Source organism: Phacochoerus africanus, chromosome 8 (genome assembly GCF_016906955.1).
Source record: "Phacochoerus africanus isolate WHEZ1 chromosome 8, ROS_Pafr_v1, whole genome shotgun sequence".
Taxonomy (NCBI): domain Eukaryota; kingdom Metazoa; phylum Chordata; class Mammalia; order Artiodactyla; family Suidae; genus Phacochoerus; species Phacochoerus africanus.
This window is the reverse complement of record NC_062551.1, coordinates 47,585,000-47,601,005: the sequence shown is the minus strand read 5'-3', so window position 1 is coordinate 47,601,005 and position 16,006 is coordinate 47,585,000. Positions and strand designations below refer to the sequence as shown.

Sequence of the window (16,006 nt, the reverse complement as noted above, 5' to 3'; positions counted from 1 at the left end):
GCAGGGTGGGGCTCTGGGTCACCTGGCCCCTCAGGCGCTGCCCCGACTGCCTCCGAGGAGGTGTCCCCCTTACCTTGTCGCCTGCCAGGACCTTGAAGGAGGCGATGACCTGGTCGGCTGTGTCGGTGTCTGTGGTCTCCCTCGACATGAAGTCGATGAAGGCTTGGAAGGTCACGAGGCCGCTGTGGTTGGGGTCGACCACGCTCATGATGCGGTTGAACTCGGCATCGCCCTGCGAGGGGGTGGGTGGGGGACAGGTGGCCTTTGAGCGGGGGCAGGGCGGCATGGCCCAGGCCGGTGGAAGCTAGACCCGGGCCGGAGAGCAGGGCCCAAGCCCGGCACACGTGGCAGGCGTCGTCACCCTGCCTCCGAGGGGCTTGGCTCCCGCGTGCCCCAGACCTGGGGTGGGTACCCTCCGCCTCTCCCCTCCCACATTTTTGGGAAGCGGGGAGTTGGGGTGTGGATCAAACAGATCTACTGCTCCTCGGCCCTGGGCTCACAAGTTAGCTCTGGAGGGCAGGGAAGAAAGAAAGAAAGAGAGAAAAGGGGAGAGCGCGGAGGCCTGACTCCTCTCTCTGGAGACTTCCAGAAAAGGAGGGGGGAGGCTCAGGGAGTCATCGGAGGGACCCCAGCCCAGCAGATGCAGCGGAGGAGGGAGGCTGCGCTGCTCTGGCGGAGGGGTGTCCCCGAGGACGTGGAGACTCTGCAGGCGGGGGTGGGGGAGGAGAGGCACGGCAGCGATGGGGAGGCAGAGGCTGCATACCAGGCTGTATCCTGTGGAGATAAGCAGAGCCCTGAAGTCATCGGAGTCCATGCTGCCTGTCTGCTTCTGCTCGAGGACGCAGGGACAGCAGAGGAGGCCGGGCCCAGAGTAGGCAAGAGGGGCCGCCCCGTGTGCACAGCAGGGAAACAGGACAGTGTGGGGAGCGAGGGAGACAGAGGCGGCCCCGAGGGACCGAGGAAGGGGGAAGGTGTCCAGAGAGACACAGGGCAGGAGGGAGGCAGGAGAGCCGGTGAAATGGCACACATGATGGCAAAGGGGAGGGGGGGGACGGCCAGAGGGAGGGGAGGCAGAGAGAAGGAGAGAGAGAAAGAGAAGAGCAGTTAATGCCACGGTCCGCTGGGGCCCAGGGGGCGCGTACCTGCCGGTCATTCTCCACGTCGTAGCCCAGGCTGATGAGGCAGGCCTTGAACTCCTCCGGCCCCAGCGCCCCGCCGTGGTCCTGCCGGCGTCCGAAGGCAGGTATGCGCGAGGGGCAGCACGGAGGTGGGGAGAGGGGCCGGGGTCCCATGCAGAGGGCGGGGGGAGAGGGGCACATGGGGGAGGGAGACACAGAGTTAGAGGTGATGTGGACAAGGCGACGGCCAGGGTGGGGCAGGTGCCGGGGGCACAGGGGCCTGGCGGGTGGTCGGAGGCCTCCCCCCACCTCTTTTGGGCCAGAGCAGGGGTGGGAGCTGAGAGGTGCAGGGTTGAGGCTCAAGTTCCAGGACTCCTGGGAGGGCCGGGGGAGCTCCCCTCGCTGCCTGTCCTGCACAGGACGCTGGGTCCTTGCCTAACAGTGCAGAAGGCAGCAGGTGACACATCAGGCCCAGCAGGGCGGCTGGAAATTGGGCCAAACTGGGGCTCAGGGCCCTTCTAAAGGGGCAGCCAGACCAAGTCTGACTCTGAAAGACTCCGTGGGTGGGTGTAGCCATCGACGGATTCCTGGGTCCTGGTCTGTTCTGGCTACTCTGGCAGGTGGGGGAGGAAGTCTGGCCGGGAGGGCGTGGGCTCCTCTCTCGCCCCCCGAGGGAAACTGCCCATGCCGTGGCTCAAGGTCACGCACCTCGGCACGCTTCAGGGGCTGGGGCCCTGTCAGCCCCGGGGGAGTGGCCTCTGATCCTAGCAACTGTGACACGAATGGATGGACAGATGCGAAGACAGAGGGGGCGAGGTGGGAGGTGACAGCGGGGAGGGAAGGTGCCTGGGGCAGAGGGCGCTGCTCACCTTGTCGAAGTGATTGAAGGATGCCCGGAACTCCTGCATCTGCTCTTGGCTGATGCCCTTGGCGTCGCGGGTGAGGATCTGGTTCTCGACCTCGTTGATGGTGCGGGCGATGGTAGTGAGCAGCTGCTCCCAGCCCACGCGGATGTGCTGCGGGAGGGAGGGGCCCGTGAGTGTGGGCGGCTGGCTGGGCACAGGAACGCTGTCTCTCCAGCCGAGGGGGGCTCGGAACTGGGCGCTCCTCGCGTGGAGGATGTGTGGCCTGGGGTCGGGCCGGCCCTAACTCCCCGAAGGCCCACCCAGCACTGCGGCTCCTGTGCACACAGGGACACAGGTGTCGTCCTGCCTCCTGCCTCTGCCCACACTGGGGTTCAGGTCTTGGTGGGGTACGGCCTGGTGGACCCGGCAGAGGACCGGGTCTTGACCCCTGTGCCAGGATCCACACGGAGACCTTGCAGAGGCATGCTGGGGGATGTGTAACTACTTTTCTGGAGGGAAAGACACCCTCACTTTTTTTGCTGGTATCTTCAGATTTGCATGGTCTAAGTACCATCGCTATGGACCATTTCAAGCCACCAACATGATGGCAACCATGACGCTTTGACCCAGCGCTGAGCTGGGAGGCAGGACCCCCCCTCTCCCCCCGCACAGGCTGACTGGATCTGTGTCCGCAACTGCTGAGGACACACTGTGGGTAGGTGATGCCTGCCTCCCAGCTCTCCTGGGCGCTGGTTCTGAGATGTGTGTTGTCACGGTGACTGGAGAGCAGTGATGGGGAAACTGATTTTTAGAAACAAGTAAATATTTGATCTAGTCTTTCTGGTCAGAGCGAAAGAGGAGACAGAGGAACGAGCAGACGCCGTTTGGATAGAGCGCAAAAACCACTTAGAGTAAGGCGGCCTGGCCTGGGCTGCTCCAGGGATCTGGTGAGCTGGAGGAAGGGAAAGTGGGGTGTGGGCCATGGCGGGCGTACCTCCATGGTGTAGTTGGTGTGTTTGTTGTCAAAGATGAGGGCCTCCTGGATGAGCTGATGCTGCTGCTCCAGCAGGTCCAGGTTCGGCTTGTAGTCCACGATGCTGCGCTCATACTGCTTCAGGTGGCTCAGCTGGTCTTCCAGCGTCCCGTTCATCTCGATGGAGATGCGGCCGATCTCCTGCACGGAGGGCGGGGCTGCTGGGGGCGAGGCTGCTGGACTCCTGTCCCTGGCAGCCCCACTGCCAGGGTGCCCTCCTGGAAGGCCTGCTGCTCACTGACCGCCCCTTCCAGTGGGACAGCAGCCTCGATGCAGTTTCTAGGGCTAACCTCGTGGCACCCCCCTTGACTCCCTGTGAGGCCTAATGCTGGGGCAGGCCTGTTTACAGAGGCGGAAACTGAGGTCCAAAGGGAGCAGCTTATCACAGTGAGAGGCAGTGCTGGGACCTGAACCAATGTTCCTGAGCGTGAGCACCCCACGCCCGGCCTCCTGCAGTGAGCTGTGCAGCTGGCACTGAGCACAAGGCCCACCTGGCCAACCCTTTCTGGGGCCTATCGTGAGGTTCAGAGAAGCCGCTTGGGTCAGTGAGTGCCTGGTGCATAGTGAGCGCTTGGCCAGTGGTGGCCCAAGTGACAGCTGACATGGTTAGCAGCCTCCCCATGGCTGGGTCACACGGGCAGAGGGCACGCTGGGAGGTCTGAGGGCTCACGATGGGGCCGATGTAGAGCAGAACGCAAAAGCATTTGTTGAGGAGATGAAAGAACAGTTTTCACCCCCTTTTAGAGATGAGAAAACTGCTAAGCAGAGATTAAATCATGTCCACATCGAGGGCAGGGTCAAAACTCGAACCCACCTCCGGCTGCCCCTTGGCCACGTTTCCCTCTGGATGGCACTGCCATTTCCACCAGATAATCTCATCCACCCTCCCGATCCCACGGGGCCATCAGGGCCCCCAGCCTGAGGGCCGGGGTCCAGCTCCTCAGGGAGGGCGCTCTTCCTTGACACTGCCGCGAGGTTCTCCTGGGCCCAGCAGGGCTGGGGCGCCGCGCCCTCACCTCCATCTTGGTCTGGATCCAGGGCCCCACGATGTTGGCCTGGCTGGCGAACTGGCGGCGGAGGTGCTCGTTGGACTGCTGTTTGCTCTGCTCCTCGAGGAGCGCGTGGTCCCGCTTGGGCACCAGCTGCTGCACCTGGGGAGGGGATACGGGCAGGCGGGAGCGGTCAGGGTGGCAGCCCCCTCTCCTGGCCGGCTCTGCCCCAGACCTGCCAGTGCGGGTGCCGCATACCTTCTCCCACTTGGAGTTGATGATCTGAGGGGTGACAGTGGTGTAGGGGTTGCTGCCCGAGAGTTTGATGTGGTTGCTCTCGGCGATCCTCTGGGCCTCCTTGTGAATGGCCAGGATGGCCTCCCGTTCCCGGTCGGCGTCCGGCAGCGTCGACTTGAACTGGTCGTGGGCTGAGATCAGGCCCTGGCGGGTGGGGAAGAGGAGGGTGAGAGGGCGGCCCGGCCCCGTGGAGGCCCCGGGAGCCAGGAGAAGGGCGGGCGGGCGCCAACCTCAATCTCCTCGATGGTGTGGACGATGAACATGTCCTGCAGGTCCTCCATGGCGCTCTCCATCCAGTTGTTGAAGGGCGCTGCCCGCTTGGCGTACTCCAGGTGCAGCTGGTCGATGGTCTCCAGCTGCTTCTCCGTTTTCTGGCGTGTGTGAGACAGGGACGGAGACAGAGGCGGATCAGATGGTGAGCAGGAGGGGTGGATGGTGGGAAGGGTCAGGGAAAGCTTGTGGGTCTGGGCATCGTCCCCCCTACCCCACCCCCAGCCCTGAGGGCAACGGGGCACTGAGCTCCAGGGGTGGCAGGGCCCCCTCCTCACCTCCAGGGCTTCCCTGCGGCTGTGGGTCAGAGAGCCAAGAGCGTCCCATTGGTCGCAGATCTTCTGGCAGCGGGTGTTGACATTATGGGAGTCGTAGTAATCCAGCTCGCTGTGGGCCGGACAGGGGGTGATGAGACCCCGGCAGGGCAGTCAAGGGTGTGCTGACCCACCTGCCCACAGGTGCCAGGGGACATCAACATTTAAGGACCTTGGCCACCAACCCCTCTGGCCCAAGGGAGGAGGGATCTGCAGGGGAGGGGCTCCCAGAGCCCGGCCCTCAACCACGCTGGTATCTGGACTGCTTTTCCCATCGAAACCAAGTCTGGTTAGAGAATGAGCTCTAGTCGTTAGAGAATAAGGACTGGCGCCTAGTTCCCTAGCGGTGACTTCAAGCTCTGCGATTTTGAACTTGTGTGACCCTGGGCGCGCGACTTCCTTCCAGATTCCTCAGTTTTCTGGTCTGTGAAACAGGGGTGGGGATGAGGTGGAGACCAAGTTACCCACCACAGGTGAAGTGCTGAGAGCGGCCCTTGGCACCCAGTAGGTAAGAGGAGCAACGGTTATTTATTAAAGGCCGTGTGTCCACTTCAACGGGTACTGACTCGCCGGCAACCTCATCCTAAGCCCTCGACGACATCGTCAGGGAAACACGTGGGCCGACTGGGGACGGGTGTGATGACTGCGATGACTGAGGCTGCAACACGGAGCTGCCGGGCTCGTTCCTGGCCCTCTGCCCCGGTTCCCCCTTATCGGCCCCTTGTGGGCTCTAGCCTAGGGAGCTGATGTGTAGGCAGAACCCTGGGGGCCCGCGGGATGGGGGGCAGGGAACAATCTGGGGAGGAACAGGACCGGGACCCAGGACATAGGGATGGACTCGCTGGCAGGATTACAAGGGCTGGGGGAGCAGCAGGCCCTGGAGGAGGAGCAAGGCCGTGCTCCACCGGGTGGGCAGGTGGCCTGGGCTCTGATCCGGTCTCACCCGCTCCCGAGCTGTGTGACCTTGGGCAGGGCCCTTGGCCTCTCTGTGCCTGTAACACAGGATTGCTGGGGGATGAAATGAGCTGATACAAGCAGAGCACCAAGTGCTCTGGGTTTTCGTCATTGCCATTAATCAACACTCAGCCGAGTCGTCCATCCAGGCTCATCCTGGCCGGCCCTCCATCCTCTGACTCATCTTTGGGGGAATGGACAGCACCCCAAGCAGCCCTCCCCTTCTCCTCCAGGGCCACAGTCCAGAAAGCTGCCTCGGGGACTGCCTGTTCCCTGGCTGCTCCCCACTGCCTGGGAAAAAGGCTGGCCTAGGATTACCCCAAGTCTGTTTCCCACCAGCTTCCTGGGGCTCGCCTGTCAATAAGGGACCTGCCCGTGTCCCACCCCCTGCTAGTCCTGTGGAAGGTGGATGTCTGCGGCTGTGACCTCCCTCTCCTTGGCCTGGGCGTGCCAAGTGCAGGGGCTTGATCCTAGAGGAGCTGCAGGACCTCAGAGGGTGTCCCCAACAGGGACGCTGCATCCCTAGTACTGTCTCTATGGTACATTCTGCTTCTGAGCAAACAGGGAAGCCCCAGAGCAGCTGGGCAGTGTGGAGAGAGCGAGTCAGGGGGAAGCTGGCCCTTCCTGGCGGCGGGGCTCCACCAAGCATCACCACTTAGCCCCAGCCTTGAAGGAATCAGCAGGGCTTTGGGGAGGACGGTGACCAGGGTGGGCTGTCTGTGGAAAGGGCAGTTCCAGCCAAGGATCCTATTTTTGAGCAGACGGCTATTTTGGGAGCCCTGCCGCCCCTCCAGGGTCTGTGGATTTTCCATGAAGTAATGGCCCAGGCCTCCTACTCCCTGGGCCTGGACTGCTGCTGGCTGCCGCGCTGGTGGAATAAGGCCCCCTTTCACTGGCTCTGGAGGCTCAGTGTACTAACTGTGCGCACACGTTTATCTGACTCGGGCGGGGAAGGGAGGGCAGAGAACCGGCTGCCTGGAAGCTCTTACAATAAGTGTATTCTGCGCAGGAGAGGGAAGGGGCCGGGCGGAACAATGGGCTCTCTGTGCAGCCATCCCCTCAGGGAGCAGCGGGTGGGAGCGGTGGGGTCAGGCCGCCCACGACATCAGGGGGCCAGCAGGTCTCCTTGGTGTTGGCAGAGGGACCCTGCCAGCCTGAGGAATCAGGACGAGGGGCCAGCGACCTCCCTCTGCTGGACAACCTAGATGCCACTGTGTCGTCCAGGGTTCACACAAGGTGGGCAAAAGGCATCACCCCACAAGGCCCTTCCCTGGCATTGAAAGGAGGGGGTGAGGGTGAGGACACCCCGCTCCACCCATGCCCTGGGGAGGGCGCTGGAGGAGGAGCAGGTGGTGGGACCCACAAGCCCACACGTACTTGAGCTCCTGGGCGATGGCCGCAATCTGCTCCACGCGGTCCTGGTGTGCGGCCAGGTCGCTCTCGAAGGCCTCGTGCTTGCGGATGAGGGCTTTGATATCCGAGAGGGTGGCTGTCTCATAGTCCCGCTGTTTCAGCATGGCCTCCTTCCCTGCGGGGGACGGAGGGCAGGGGTGCTTAACAACAGCGCTGTGGGGGTCCAGGGCCAGGAGGGTTAGAAACTTCCAGAACCTTTCCCGTGCCCTTTGCCGGAATCTCTAAGCCCAAATGTATCCTGGATGGAACTGGGTTGGGGGGTCTGAGACATATACCCCAATTCAAACTGTGTGTTCTACACGTAGTCCATTATGGGTACACAGTAGGAATTTGGATTGTGCTGCGACGGCTGGAAAAGCGGACGCCCATCTCCAGATCTGGAGAAGCGGCTGGGGCTGTGGCCACACCCGCAAAGTGGGGAAGGGGGAGCCTGACCATGGGACGGAGCCTCTGCCCGCACTGTCCTGAAGGCTTTCTATGTGCGGGGCTGGAGGGGGGCGGGGGGGCAGGGCCACTGGAGGAAAGCTGTTATTAGCTCCGGAGCCTGGCTAATTACACAGCCCGGCACAGAGCTCAGGCGAGCTCTGCAAGCACAGGAAGGTCCTGCAGAGGACCCAGGGGGAACACTGGTCTGGAGAGGTGGCTGAACCCCCAACCCCTAAAGCTCAGAGACCCCCTCCTCAGCTGGCACCAGAAAATCTGACCAACGGCTGCCTGCCGGGGGCGGCGACTTGGAGCAGGGAGTCTCCCCGCTTGTCCCCTCATCTGAAAAATGGGGCCCTCGCCAGCCCTAGTCTAAAGCCTCAGTGAGGTGACGTCAAGAAGGGTGGGCAGCACGAGTAGTATCATCCGCACCCCAGCCACCCGAGGACGGGCCCTGCCTCCCAGCCCCCGGGGTGGCAGACGCAACCACAGAGGCAAGCTCGCAATTCCCTTCCCTCAGGTGCTTTCTCCAGGGGTGGGAACCAGAAAGAGCAGGCTGCCACTTCTCTGCCTCAGCAGAGTCTCGGCAAAGGAGCTGTCGGGCTGCCCTGGGAAGGATCAGGAAGAGTGGGGGCCCCCGGCTCTCTGGGATCCAGGCTGAGGAGCAGCCAGAGGGCGGCCTGGAGTAACGGTGGCTCAACCCACCCTCTCTCCTGCCCCAAGGGGAGGAGGCTGCTACACCTCCCATGGGTGGAGAGGGGTCGAGAGGCCTCTGACCCCGTTTTGCCTAACTGGGTGGTTCAAAGGAAGAGGCTTCAGGTCTTGGGAAAGAGAGTGGGCAGGTCTGCCAGGGGGATCCAGGCTGTTGCAAGGGGCAGGGCCAGATGCCCAAGTGCCTGCAGGGAGGTGGTGGTGGGGGGAGGGACGTGTGGAAGCCGCCGAACCAGTTGGGCCCTGGCTAAAGACTGGGCCCACCCCCAAATGCCTTCGGGTAAAGGCCGGCCAGTCCCTCCCAGGAAGGAGCTTTGCTGGGTTGGCACATGCTCCTCGGCTTCCTTCCCAGGGTCCCAAGGGCCCTGGGTAGGGGGTGGCAGGGAGCTGAAGGGCTGATAAGAGGCTCCCAAGAGGGAAATCCACAGGGACGACATTCAAAGAAAGGGTGATGGAGATACAGCACGTGGATGATGACAGGACAGCTCTGGCCAAGCATCACGGACACAGAGTCTATAAAATCCACTTATACATCCAAGGGCCTCTGACAAGAAATGCCAAACCTGCTGGCCTGTGAGTTCCTGGGGCAGGGACCTCACCTACCTGGGAAACTACTGAGCACAGCAGAGAGGCTCAAGGAGTGTTTTTTGAATGAATGACTGAAGAACAAACAAAAGAACTAAATGCCAACCCTCCCTCTCTCTGTTCTGGGGGGCAGAACCTGCAGGCACTGTTTCATTTCTGTGAGGCCCTGTCTGCATCCCTGGCCCAGGCCACCCACCGCCTGCTCGCCCCGCCTTCTGGCCTGTCCTCTGCATCCCCTCCCTGGCAGAGGAGGGGTGAGGTCCTGTTCTCGATCTGGAAGCTGCTGCTGGAGAGCAGCCGCCTGAGCTCAAGTAAGAAGGACGTTAGCTGGGCTGCGGCCCGAGACGTAGGTGACACAGCCCAGGACTGCAGATCCTGCGGAGCTGTGTGTTCGCAAGCCAGTCGGGGTGGGACTGCTTATCAAATAGCTGGGTGGGTGGGGGCTGGAGGAGACCCCAGGGGCTCAGGGAGGATCTCACAGGGAACGGGTGAGGGTGGGAGGGATGACAACCCACAGTGAGCAAGGCCAGGACTCGGGAAAGGAGCTGAGCGGAGTGGTGGCGGGAGGGCTGAGGCAGGGTCGGGAAGGGGGCAGCCAGAAACGGGAGGGCGGGTGTCCCGGGGATGGCTCCCGGCTTTCCCAGGCACTGGCTGCTTCCCGAAGGCTTTCAGGCCCCTGGGATCTGGAGTCGCAACCATGCTATGGGTCCCGACTGGGGGCCAGGGACGTGAAGGAATTCCACATTCCCAGCCAAGGGAATAGGCAGCTGCAGAGCTGCCGAGAAACTGGAGTCACCGCTGCCCTTCTGGGAGAGAGGCCTTCCTGGGGCCGCCTCCTCGGGGGAGGCTCGGGACAGGACGGAGGTGGGGAAGGGCTCCCGGGAGGGCCTCGCCGAAGGGTGAACAGCAGCTGCAGGTCGGGCAGCGGAGCCAGGAGCCATGCTCAGCATCGAGGATCCCCCAGCACGGGCTCTTCGGTGTAGGAGACGGATGGCAGCCTGGGTGAACCCAGGCTGCCAGGGATGGGAGAGCCCGCCTGCAGCCCACCCTGGCCAGAGGGGCACTGTCCTCAGAGTGGACAGGGTCACTGGCCTGGGCTGCATTCCTGGATGACCGGCCTCCAATGACCCAGGATGGGCCCCCCCTGCAAGTAAGCTGAGGCCAGAGCAGTCTAGGTGGACCTGGCCCCAAAGTGCTCCTCACTGCCTGGGGCTGGATGAATCCAAAGGGCACATCTGACACGCATGTCTCCAGGTGGCAGGAGAGAGGGCCTGACAAACAGACCCTGGGTAGGGAGGGGGGCAGGAGGGGCTGCGTGTGTGTGTGTCCATCTGGGAGACAGGAGAGGAGGGAAGGGAAGGAGTTGGCAGGGCCCTACCATCAGTCCAGGCCTCGTGGATGGAGGCCTTCTGCCGGAACTTCTCTGCCAGGTGGTCGAGCCGCTCCAGCCTGCGGATCTCATTCAGTAGCCACTCCTCGTAGCCCTTCTCCGCCTGCTCCAGGTGCTGCCAGCCATTGTTGATGTCCTGCGGGGACAGGAGAGGGCAGGGCTACCACGGGGGCCTGGGGCAGCTGGCAGGACTGGGCTCAGATGGCTCTCTGCTCTGCTGTATCTGCACGCCCAGACAGGGCCCTGCACGGGGCAGGTACAATCAACTCTTTTGAAGGCTGTCCTGCCCCTGAGAAGGGGCCGCAAGCACCTGGAGGTCCTGGAGTCACAGCCGACTGAGGGGCCAGATTCAAACAATCCCTTGCAAACTACCGTGGGGTCTGGGCATGGGTGTCAAACTCTAGGGAGTGACGGGGGAGAAGGAACGTGGCCGAGTGCACCCCACCACATCCCACACCTCAGCAGCTGTGCCTTCTGGCTAAGAAAGACGATTCCGGCCAAAGAACAAGCCTGGGGGCGGTACCCTCTGCGCCTCACAGGGAATCCGTGGGTCCACACGCTTCCTGGGCCCTGGCCCACCCCCGCCACTCACCGAGACCATCTTGCCCTCGGAGGGCATGAAGGCGGGCCGGTTGCTGAGGCGCAGCTTGGTCTGCAGCGTGTTGAAATTGATCTCCAGCTGGCACTTCTCTTGTACCTTAGGCGGTTTGTGGACACGCCGGTAGTCGCGGAAGTCCTCCAGCTTCTGCTGCATCTCCTGGATGGTTTTCTGGGGCACGCGGTCCTCCAGCCAGGGGATGGTGCGCCGGATCCACTCCAGGAGCTGTGAGCCCGTGGAAAGTCATGGCGGCCTTTGCAGGGCACCCTCCGAGCACCGACAGTGCCACTGCCTACCACTCGCCCTGCTCACGGGCATGTGGGACCTAGCTCTTCAAGGGCCCCATCCTGGGGAATCAGCCCTGCCGCCCCCCCAGGCCGACTTCGCCTGGGAAACCCATGGCTGGGAACTCTGGGAACGTGCGGCCCCTCCAAACCACGGTGCTGCTTTCTGGCCACTTCCTGGTCCTGCCTCTGCTCCTGGTCTTCCTTTTCCTCGTCTAAGCAGCACAGCCTCAATCCAACGCCCCTCCTGGGTGGCCTCCCCCATCACATCCCTCCAAGGGCCTGCTGGCGCCATGTCCGCTGAGCTCAGCACTGTCTGCGAGCCTCACTGCGTCTTGTCCACTGACCCTAAGCGGCTCAAGGGCAGGGCCCGCCGTGCACCCGGCTCATTGCAGGGTGGTGAGTGCCATGCACGGGGCCTGAGACACAACGAGGAAGTACAATTGAAAAAGAAAGTGATCTGTATTTGTATGACCCCCTCCTGTTTTTGAAGGAGTGAGGACAAGGTACAAACAAGCCAACCAACTGGACATTCTAGAATAACCCTAGGAGAGTAAAACTGGTTATTGTCCAGCATTGATAGGCCTGGAAAAGTGGTTCCCAAATGCCAACCTCTGGCAAGATGAGAAAAACCAAGGACAATGGTCTCCGCGTGTGTCCACATCACGGTGCCCGGAGCCAACTGCCCTCTCGGGAAGGGCTGAGACTCTCACACACAACCTTTCAGCCTTTCCCAGGTGTTAGAAATGATGGTGGTAACAGACGGCAGCCTTTCTTTTTGAAATATCCTTAACTTGGCAAAATATAAAGTTTGCCATTGTAGGAAATGGCTGTCAAATATTTTTCCAAATTTTCCTGGTCTGTGAAATCTTCAAGTCTTAGAATCACTGATTTAGAAGAACAGCCAAACTCCTACTCTTGGGGGGCTTAAATGTTTTAATTATTATTATTATTATTTTTGCATTTTAGGGCCGCAATTGTGGCAAATGGGAGTTCCCAGGCTAGGGGTCAAATTGGCGCTACAGCTGCTGGCCTACGCCACAGCCACAGCCACGCCAGATCTGGGCCGCATCTGCGACCTACACACAGTTCATGGCAATGCTGGACCGTTAACCCACTGAGTGAGGCCAGGGATCAAACCTGCTTCCTCATGGATGCTAGTCAGATTCGTTTCCACTGAACCACAATGGGAACTCTCCAAGAATTTTTAAAAATTAAAACAATTAAAAAAATAAAGAGGAGACTCGCGATGCACTAAACACCCACATCCCCAGTGGATGTTTGGGGTTCAGGTCCTGGAGTGGGGCTTCCGGTGTTTGAATCTCTCCCCCAGCAGCTGAGGGACAGGGGACTTGGGCCTGACTCTCGCTAGCCCTGTTTCCTCACTTGGAAAAGGAGGTGCCACGAGCTGCCCCCTCACAAGGCTGTTATGGAGACAGCATCTGGGGCTCATGAAGGGCTTGCATGGGGCCGGCTGCGACAAGCTGCTGTCCTGGCTGCTGTCGAATCAGCTCCTGGGTCTCTCTCTCTACCCTATGGCATCAGTCCCTCCACGGGCCGGGCATGGGAACAGGAATTTTTTAAAAAGTTCCCCAGTTGACTCTAAAGCAGTAGGGTATTCAGGAAACTCGGGCTTTGAGTACGTCTGGAGGAACCCAAGCTAGAGAGCCCGGGGCCGGCTAGCACAGTTGACACCGCCTGGCCCTTACCCTTGTAAAGTCAACCCAGAAGGTCACATGCTGACGTGGTCAAATTCCAGTCCGTAACTTTACGACCTTTTCTAGACAATCTCGCTGCCACCCCTGCTCTCCCCGCTGCAGGTATCGCATGACCTTTGGCAGAGCGTAGCAAGGGGTGGCCTAGCCCTTCAGCTCTGGCGGGGCCACCAGGGCAGGGGTGAGTGGCACACTCACATCGCTGGCCAGCCTCTCATAATCTTCCATCAGATGCTCGTTCTCCTGATTGACAGCCAGCACCTTGCAGATCCGGTTGGCGGCGGTCTCGGCCTGGGGCGGGGGAGGCACACAGTCAGGGCTGCCTGGGGGCTGCTGACCCTCCCTCCTGACAGGCTCCTCCCCAGAAAGCTGGCCACCCGTGGCCCACACAGAGCTCCCCAAGGAGGGAAGAAGAGGAAGCACAGCTCCAGCAAGATGGGGCCCTAAGTGGCTGCGTCGGACAGGGCTTGCCAGGGTCCCCAAACCTTGCTGCCAAGGTCCCTACCCTGCAGGTAGCTGGGCCCTGGTTTCTCTTGGCCCAGACCCTAGAGGTGCTGAAGGGGGTTGGGGAGCCCGTTCGCTATGGGGGAAATGGGCTCTCAGGCCCACAAGGAGGAGGGCTGGTTGAGGCTGGCAGGGCTCTTGGCTAGGCCAGGCCCTGGAAGGGGAGGGTGGACGGCAGGAAGGCCAGGTGCCAGAGAGCTGTGGGGTGGGTGGGGGCAGATACTGGTGCCCCCCCACCCCAGAAGCCTGGTGGCAGAGCAGCCTGGCCCCTTCCTAACCCCCCGGGAGGAGGGCGCCGACGGCTCACTGGCTGGGGGCCTCAATTCATGGGGTGGAGGGAGCCGGGGCTCTGGAGAGTAGGAAGCAGTGGAGCCAGTGACGAGTCTCTGCCCAGAACTGCAGGACAACTGCAGGACGCTATGTCCTGCTGGGGGGAAATGCAAGGAGGGACAAGGAGGGTGCGGGTGCCACACAGACCAGGTACCTTTCAGGAAGCACAGAAAAGGTCCAGGGAAGAAGAGTTGAAATGGCAACAGAACAGGAACAGAAATAGTGAGGAGGGTCTACCGAGTGGTGGGGAAGGAAAACAGTGGCTTGGGGACGGCTCCAGACCCGCCGGCGGGCAGCGGGCGCTGGGGCCCAGCCTCTCCCTTCCACATGCTGCTCGCTGCTCGGGGACAGGCAGGGAGGTGAGCGGGGGGCCAGCTGAGGTTGGTGTACGTGTGCGCGCACACACACGTGCACACGCACACACACGTGCACACGCACACACAACCCCCTGCCTCATGCTGCAGGACACACACCAACGGCCCCAGGCAGTGCTCCTCAAAGGTGAGGCTCACAGAGCCTTGGCCAATGAACACCAGCCCTGAGTGAGTGCAGGAAGCAGAGCCAAAGTCGCAGCTTGCGGGGGCGGGGGGGACAGACATTAGTCCCTGACCCCTAACCTGGAGGGACAACTGGCACCCCCAAGCTCAGCTCCAGCCCCTGTGCAGACCCACGAAGGTGCTGGCTGCTGGTCAGAAGGGTTCTGTTTCACCACTGAATCCCTGGCACCCAGCTCAGGGCTGGGCGTGTGTGCGACACTCAGAGCTGCTGAATGAATGAGTGAGCCAAGAACAAGGAGCAGATGCTTTCGTGACCGGAAGCAAGCCATCAGGAGAGAACACGCATACTTGGTGCTAGGTCTAGGGCTGCCCTCGCAGTCACAAAACTAAACAAAACCCAGAGACTAGGGGAGCCTCTGGGGGAGAGACAGCAGCAATAAGAAAAGCATGACAAGGCTGTCCTGAGACATAAACACGGGCTGGGGGGCAGGCTGGGCCCTGCACATCCCAGTGGTGGTGGGCAGCTCCCAAGAGGCTGGCCTTTACTTCCTCACTCCCGAGAGGGGCCCAGCTGCCTCAAAAGCTCCCACACGCTCTGACCTGGGCTTTCCTGCCAGGATCCCCTCCCACAAATGCCTCTAGGCCTCTGGTTCCTCACACCAAGTCCAGCTCTGAGCACAGGAGCAGCTGGGCAGGGAGAAAGCGCCTGAGGGGCGACAAGGGCAGAGGGGCGAGCCCCACGTGCATGTGCTGTTAGCTGGGCTTGGTGGTGAGGACTCTCCCATCACTGCCCACCCCTACCCTGCCTTCCCGCTGGGGTGAGGGGTCCCCTCATTAGCCCTGTCTGCACTCCCAGCGGAACACGCCAAACCACATGCTGAGCAGGTGGAAGGGAAGTGCCATGATGAGCAGGGTTAGGCGCCAAGGCCGGGCTGTGTGCGGAGCGCTTTCGGGGGCCAGGCACTGACCCAGGCCCTGTACCTGCGTGAGCTCATTTTATTCTCAGCACCATCCTGAGATGGGCGCTCACTCATCTGCTCCCCGTTTCACAGGCAGGAGAACAGAGGTGAAGTGACTTATCGGAGGTCACGCCGCCAAGAGGGGGCAGAGCAGGGGCTCAGGCAGACCGCCCACGGGAAGGCCCCTGCTGGACCTGGGGCTCCGAAGGAGGCAGCACTGAAGTCCCTGTCCTGTGACTTCCATCTCCTCCTCTTCTAAGCGGGGATAATGGCACCCACCCTCCGGGAGTGTGTACAGGACACTTAGAGAGCCTGTGTGCGCGGGGTCCTCGGAGGAGTCCCTGGCCTGCAGTAAATGCTCAATCAACGAGAGCTCATCTCTTCTTTTTCTCCTGCCTGCCGACTGCCAACTGGGACACAAAATCAAGCAGCTGGGACTACAGCGCTGGCCAGACCAGTGCTGGCCAACACCAGACACCAAGGAGCGAGTGGTGTGGACACAAGTGTCTGGGCCTCCACATGGGCCTCCCTCCCCAGGGGCAGCTGGGCGCTGTCCTGTGGAAGCAGAGGGCCCCTGGCAGGGGCGGTGCCAGGCGGTGTAAGGTCAGGGAGGCCACGACGGGGAACAGTTGCTTCTGACTGCCCTGTCTGTGACAGCAGGGCTGCTGGGGACAGGGGCCCATGATCTGGGTCAGCAGGCTCACAGAGGGGCCTTTCCTGGGCCATCTGGGAGGGGAAGGCGCGGCAGCGAGGGGCAGGGGAGGACCCAGCCAGTGC

General features: G+C 61.7%; 1 protein-coding gene across 6 annotated transcripts in view; it reads right to left on the bottom strand.

The window, feature by feature from the left end:
* Positions 1-16,006, bottom strand: part of ACTN4 (actinin alpha 4) — a 71,123-nt gene that overhangs the window by 439 nt on the left and 54,678 nt on the right. For 3 of the 6 annotated variants that reach the window (XM_047793585.1, XM_047793588.1, XM_047793587.1), the window contains 12 exons: positions 13,138-13,230; positions 10,935-11,165; positions 10,331-10,478; positions 7,198-7,348; positions 4,831-4,939; positions 4,513-4,653; positions 4,244-4,426; positions 4,013-4,147; positions 2,958-3,137; positions 1,988-2,134; positions 764-829; positions 74-232 (listed from right to left, as the gene is read on the bottom strand). In XM_047793585.1, coding sequence (XP_047649541.1) covers positions 74-232; positions 764-829; positions 1,988-2,134; positions 2,958-3,137; positions 4,013-4,147; positions 4,244-4,426; positions 4,513-4,653; positions 4,831-4,939; positions 7,198-7,348; positions 10,331-10,478; positions 10,935-11,165; positions 13,138-13,230 — 1,743 coding nt within the window. Of the gene's footprint in view, positions 1-73; positions 233-763; positions 830-1,142; positions 1,224-1,987; positions 2,135-2,957; positions 3,138-4,012; positions 4,148-4,243; positions 4,427-4,512; positions 4,654-4,830; positions 4,940-7,197; positions 7,349-10,330; positions 10,479-10,934; positions 11,166-13,137; positions 13,231-16,006 lie in introns of all 6 variants that reach the window. The other 3 variants (XM_047793583.1, XM_047793586.1, XM_047793584.1) reach the window with 2 other exon arrangements.